The 6059-nt window shown below is 35.9% G+C and overlaps 1 protein-coding gene across 1 annotated transcript in view; it reads left to right on the top strand.

The window, feature by feature from the left end:
- The window catches only part of LOC106882580 (threonine--tRNA ligase 1, cytoplasmic), a 42172-nt gene that overhangs the window by 26679 nt on the left and 9434 nt on the right, over nucleotides 1–6059 (top strand). The window contains exons 11-13 of the mRNA XM_052965852.1: nucleotides 2463–2533; nucleotides 3605–3767; nucleotides 4574–4741. Of these exons, the coding sequence (XP_052821812.1) occupies nucleotides 2463–2533; nucleotides 3605–3767; nucleotides 4574–4741 (402 nt within the window). The remainder of the gene's footprint in view (nucleotides 1–2462; nucleotides 2534–3604; nucleotides 3768–4573; nucleotides 4742–6059) is intronic.

Genomic DNA, 6059 nt, shown 5'->3' with positions numbered 1-6059 from the left:
GACTGGCTCCTGTAGGATTTTCGAGCGAGATCGTTGCCAGTGCCCCTGGACTGGCTTGTGCGGGTGGCACATAAAAGACACCATTTCGAGCGTGGCCGTTTTCGTGCGGGCGACACGTAAAAGCACCCACTACACTCTCTGAGTGGTTGGCGTTAGGAAGGGCATCCAGCTGTAGAAACTCTGCCAAATCAGACTGGAGCCTGGTGTTGCCATCCGGTTTCACCAGTCCTCAGTCAAATCGTCCAACCCATGCTAGCATGGAAAGCGGACGTTAAACGATGATGATGATGATGATATATATAGGTAATATGATACAATAATAATGTTTTTAGTAAGAAGGATGCAATTGATTTTGAGAAAGAATTTTGTCAAAATGCAGGTCTAAATTAGATAAACAAATATGTAACTCATTTTTTAAACTTTGTTTCCATATACGCAAAGATACGATGATCCAAAGAGCAACAGAGATTTAACGGCTGTAGTAGCTAATCGGCGATATTGGCTCCAAAGCGAGATCCAAAATTCTGGCAATTCTGACAAAGAAAATGAGGCTTTGTGCACAGGATCGTTTTCAAGTCTATTAAATTTTCTTCTGTTAATGTTAACGTCAGGTGTGTACTGTTGTATCTTCCGAAAGGATTGATGACCCACTTGTACATTTGATAATCAAGTGATGGAAAATACTTGGAAATTGATACAGAAAGGTTTTCTGCTGTCTTCTGCACTTCTGACAAAATTTTTAATTTGTTTGGTAAAGCCTCTAAGTCTGGGAAGCAATGAAGCTGCGAGTTTTTAACTTTCCTTATCCAGAGTTGTAACTTGTTGGTGAAAGACTTTAATTTGCCTGTAATTGTAATATTTTCGTTTGCTCCTGCAGGCTCAAATTTAAAATGTAATATATTGTAACAAAACTGTTGTTCGTCATGTCACATAATTAATTTATATTTACCGTATTTTACAATTTATACAATTAATTTATATTTGTGCTTAAACTTTGTGAATGTTCTTGGATTGTTGTTTCCCAAAAATCCTGAAAATATTTTTTGCGGCACACAGTTTGGCAGACACTGCTTTAAAACATATATATTCTACAAACAGAAAGAGTTTGATGGAAAATGAATTGGACAGAAACATATAAAAATTTAGACTCTTACTTAAAATTGACAAGTCTAGTTTCAGTATTACTCTTTGGTGTGCTGCTAGTCTTTTTTTTTATGTGGTACATAGTTTTCTCTTTCTGTTTGTAAAATATAAACACCATATCCTTTTTTTGTCTTCAACCTTCAAAACTTCCATACTCATCAAGTGATTCTAAACTGTCTTTTAGAATACATTTGGTTGAATTTTCCTTCATCCTTGCCAGAATATTCTAATTCCTGTGGTACTTCTGCAGTTGTGAACATCCTATGCCTTGCTCTTTCCTCTCCAGATGTGTCTGGTTACAGTCAGCTTTACTTCCTAGTACAAAAAAATTTAAATTAAATGAAATACTAAAGAATACTTTATCTTTGAGCCAACAAACTAATACTGTAGTGACAACAAATATTTATTCTGCCTGGCTGATTTATTCTTAATTCGACCAGGTTTTAATGTGGCCACAGGCATGGCTGTGGGGTTAAGAACCTTCTATCATAACCATATGGTCTCAAGTTCAGTCTCACTGTGTGGAATTTTGGGAAAATGTCTTCTACTATAGCTCTGGACTAAGCAAAGCCCTGTTAGTGTATTTGGATGATGGAAACTGAAAGAAGCCTGTTGTATGTTTGTGTGTAATTTTGTTGGCGTTAGGAAGGGCATCCAGCTGTAGAAACTCTGCCAAATCAGACTGGAGCCTGGTGTTGCCATCCGGTTTCACCAGTCCTCAGTCAAATCGTCCAACCCATGCTAGCATGGAAAGCGGACGTTAAACGATGATGATGATGATGATGATCACATGGTAGTTGTAAATGAGCATCACCACCATACAAATGAGGTTGTTTGTTTCTAATCTTCCATGAAAATTCTGTCTGGTGCTACTTTTCTTGGAAACAGATGAGGGTTGGCGACACAAAAGGGCATCTGGGTGTAAAAAATCTGCTTCAGCAAATTCCATCTGACCCATGCAAGCATGCATTTCCATTAACCATTTAGCATTTAAACCTGCCATATCTGGCCCAAATATTCTATGTGTTTTACATTCAAACTGGCCATATCCAGCCTCTCACACCTCACAGTCACATCATTGAAGCCTCAAAGCTATCAGATAATGATTAATTCAAAACAATTTGAGTAAAAAGCATTACATTTATTAGAGTAATCTGAATGTGGAAGAGTTAAATTGGTAATTCTAGAAAGTGTCAAGTCTGAAATTCTCAGTGTAATAGGAGTAACAACCTGACAGGGTTTATATATTTTTCTTTAATATGTGACATCGATATTTTTTTTCACACTGATACATTGATATGTTTTGTATATTTTTACAGGAGAATATGTTCTCATTTCAATCTGAGAAAGAAACATTTGCTCTGAAACCAATGAACTGCCCTGGCCATTGGTAAGTTATTGTTCTTTAAACTGTGACATGGTCATCGTCTAATAAAATACATGCAGAATGGAATCCTTGAAAAGAGGTGACAAATTGATTTAGTGATTTTTATGAGTGATGTTGTTCTTGTGAAAACCTACCTTTGCATGCAAGCTTGACAAGGGACTTGTTAACAAATTGAGATCGTGCATACACATACATTCTATTTCTTTTGTGTATATACAACCACTGCCTATTTGCTGTCATCATCATCCACTTCTCCATCCTTGCATTGGATCAGATGGAATTTATTGAGGCAGATTTTCTACGGTTGGATGCCCTTCCTGTCACCAACCTTCACCTGTTTCCAAACAAGGTAATATTTCCACCATGGCCAGACATATTTTAGTAGAATATTGGATATTACTGACATTCATTTACAACAATCACTTGATGTCAAAGAGACACATATATACAACAGGCTTCTTTTAGTTTCCATCTGCCAGATCCATTCACAAGGCTTTGGTCAGCTTGGAGCTATAAGAGAAGACACTTGTTCAGGGTACCACACAGTGGAACTGAACTTTGAAAACCATCTGGTTGGGGAGCAAACTTCTCAATCACACAGCCACTCTAAACTTAAAATAAAAGCTTTGGGTTCAATTTGTTTGACTAAAAGCCTTCAAGGAGTGCCCTAGTGTGAGTGCAGTCCAGTGACTTAACCCATTACCTACCAGTGATCTCATATGAGATCACTTAAAAATTACAAATTTCGTAATTATCTGTCAATATTTACACATATCTAACCTTTTTGCTATATCTACTAGGTATATTTCTCTGATATTCAAATGCGGTTTGCTAATTTTTCACCCAATATCTCGTTCATTTCTATTTAAAATGTTATTTTGATCATTCCAGCGTGTTTCTAAGGCTGTTTTATGCTAGAAATCAAAGTTTCATTAAAAAAATTCCAGTTAATAGAATTATAGGAGGTAATGGGTTAAACAGTTAAAAGAATAAAAGAAAAAATAGAAAAAAATTACTTTTAATAGTAGTTTCTGTAACTTTACAAAGCTAATATATCTGTTTATATTTTTGCAGTTTGATGTTTGATCATCGACCAAGATCATGGAAAGAACTACCACTCAGGCTTGCCGATTTTGGTGTCCTTCATCGAAATGAACTGTCTGGAGCTTTGAGTGGCCTAACGAGAGTCAGGAGGTTTCAACAAGATGATGCCCATATATTTTGCCGACAGGATCAGGTATGGATCTAAAACCAATAAGATGAGTTGGCTTCAAAGGATGGATGTGGGATATGTAAACGTTTCTTGACAAGGTGCAGGTATGGCTGTATGATGTAGTTAACTTCGCAACCAAATGGTTTTGGTTTCAGTCCCACTGTTTGGTACCCTGGACAAGTGTTTTCACCTATACCCCTAGATCAGCCAGTATCTTGCAAGTGAATTTAGTAGATGGAAACTGTGTAGAAACCCATCATATGTGTACATGTATATATGTATGAGTGTGTTTTAATCTTTGTTTCTCCCTCACTAACACTACAATAGGGTTGGTTTGTCAGAATAAATGCCAGGTTTAAAATATATTTATTAGACTAAACTCTTCAAGTCAGTACCCCAGCATGGCCAGCATCCAGAGCCTGAAATTAATAAATGAGTCGATAAGAGTAAGTCTTCCCTGGGAACACATACTAATGTGAATAGTTCCTTGCCATATATTGAAACCCTGGATGGCCCATTACCAACAAAGTTGTGTACTCTCTCTGATGTGTAGTCATTATATATTACTGTAAGGCAGTGAGCTGGCAGAACCATTAGCATGCCGGGTGAAATGCTTAGCAGCATTTCGTTGGTCTTCATGTTCTGAGTTCAAATTCCGCCAGGGTTGACTTTACCTTTCATCCTTGATAAAATAAGTACCAGTTGAGCACTGGGGTCGATATAATTGACTATCCCCTGCCCTCAAATTTCAGGCCTTGTGCCTGTAGTAGAAAGGATTATATGTTACAGTAAACAACTTAATGACTTAATATATTGTTACTTTTTTCTAGATAAAAGAAGAAATCAGTGGTTGTTTAGACTTCTTGAAGAATATTTATGGTATATTTGGGTTTATGTTTAACCTAAAACTATCCACCCGACCTGAGAAGTATATGGGAGCGCTGGAGATGTGGAATGAAGCTGAGAAGGTAAGAAGCCACATTTTAGGATTTTGTTTCGCTTAGAAAATAATAATTAAACTTTGGAGTGATGTAGATTAGTTTTTCCTTTTTTTTTTTTTTTTTTTACCACTATATTTACATTTTTATGTATTTGTTTTGCAAGACTGCAGAAAGACAAAATGGAATAAGCAGAACTAAAGGAGATATGTGGGATAGAGAGTCACTGATGAGGTCACAGGATGTGTGATGAAAGCGCTTTGACAAAGAAACTAAAATAATACTAATAATAGAGCTGAAGTAAAGACCAAATATATAATGCATGTGTTTAATTGGCAAACTATAACTATTATTAGCTTTATAGAAAATAATGTCCATTGAATTAGAAAGTGTATTCTCATTTGGTCTCGTCTTCGAAAATTTAAGTTAAGAATTCCAAAAAAATGGGTTATTGCTTTTGTGGTTGACTATTGAGTTTATTTAGGTCAGATGTATCAGTAATATTTGGTCTTAAAAAAAAAATGTATGTCTTCCCCCTTTAAGGGCTGAGGTAGCATTAAGGTAAAGATGTTGGTGTGCTGACTCTGTCAGAGTTTTCAGAGTGAAGGTCTTCTTAGTGTTGAAAGATCTCAAAATTGCAAATGACCCCAGAACACATGATGGTGATGATGTGCGGACCAGGTATATCACAGGATGAAGTATGAAAGAAATTGCATGTGTATTGTTTACTTCATGTGAATTTAGAAACTCTGAGAGACAGGAAGTAAATCAGTTTTGTTATTTTTTTGACAGTGGAAAGCTATAAATAATAGCAATGTTGATATTGGGCTAAGAAAACCTTTTGGATGAAAAAAAAGTTGAAGGCTGCTTATGGGGCATGAACCCATACCTTCCATATATACATGTGCACATGCACACATACACAGTATATTAGATAATCTGCCAAATCAGATTGGAGCCTGGTGTTGCCATCCGGTTTCACCAGTCCTCAGTCAAATCATCCAACCCATGCTAGCATGGAAAGCGGACGTTAAACGATGATGATGATAATTTAATTTGAATGTTTAACATCCTTTATATATTGTTTTTATACCTCAGTTGTTGTTTACTTGATATGTTGTTTAATGCATCTATATATATATATTTGATTTTCGCCATGTTAGATCGCTAACCTCTACACACATTTTTTTTCTCTCCGTGTTTCTTTCCGTGGAAGAGCATAGGCTCGAAACATTAAAGACTTTTTCAATTCCCAAGCGTTATACTAATACATCTGTTTGTTTTCTACACCACCTGTCTTCAACTTGTTTTTTTGTGAATTCTCCCTATATATATATATATATACATACATATATATATATATATATATATATATATA

Source organism: Octopus bimaculoides, chromosome 2 (assembly GCF_001194135.2).
Source record: "Octopus bimaculoides isolate UCB-OBI-ISO-001 chromosome 2, ASM119413v2, whole genome shotgun sequence".
Lineage (NCBI taxonomy): Eukaryota > Metazoa > Mollusca > Cephalopoda > Octopoda > Octopodidae > Octopus > Octopus bimaculoides.
The sequence above is the reverse complement of the archived record's forward strand: the minus strand, read 5'-3'. Positions and strand labels throughout refer to the sequence as shown.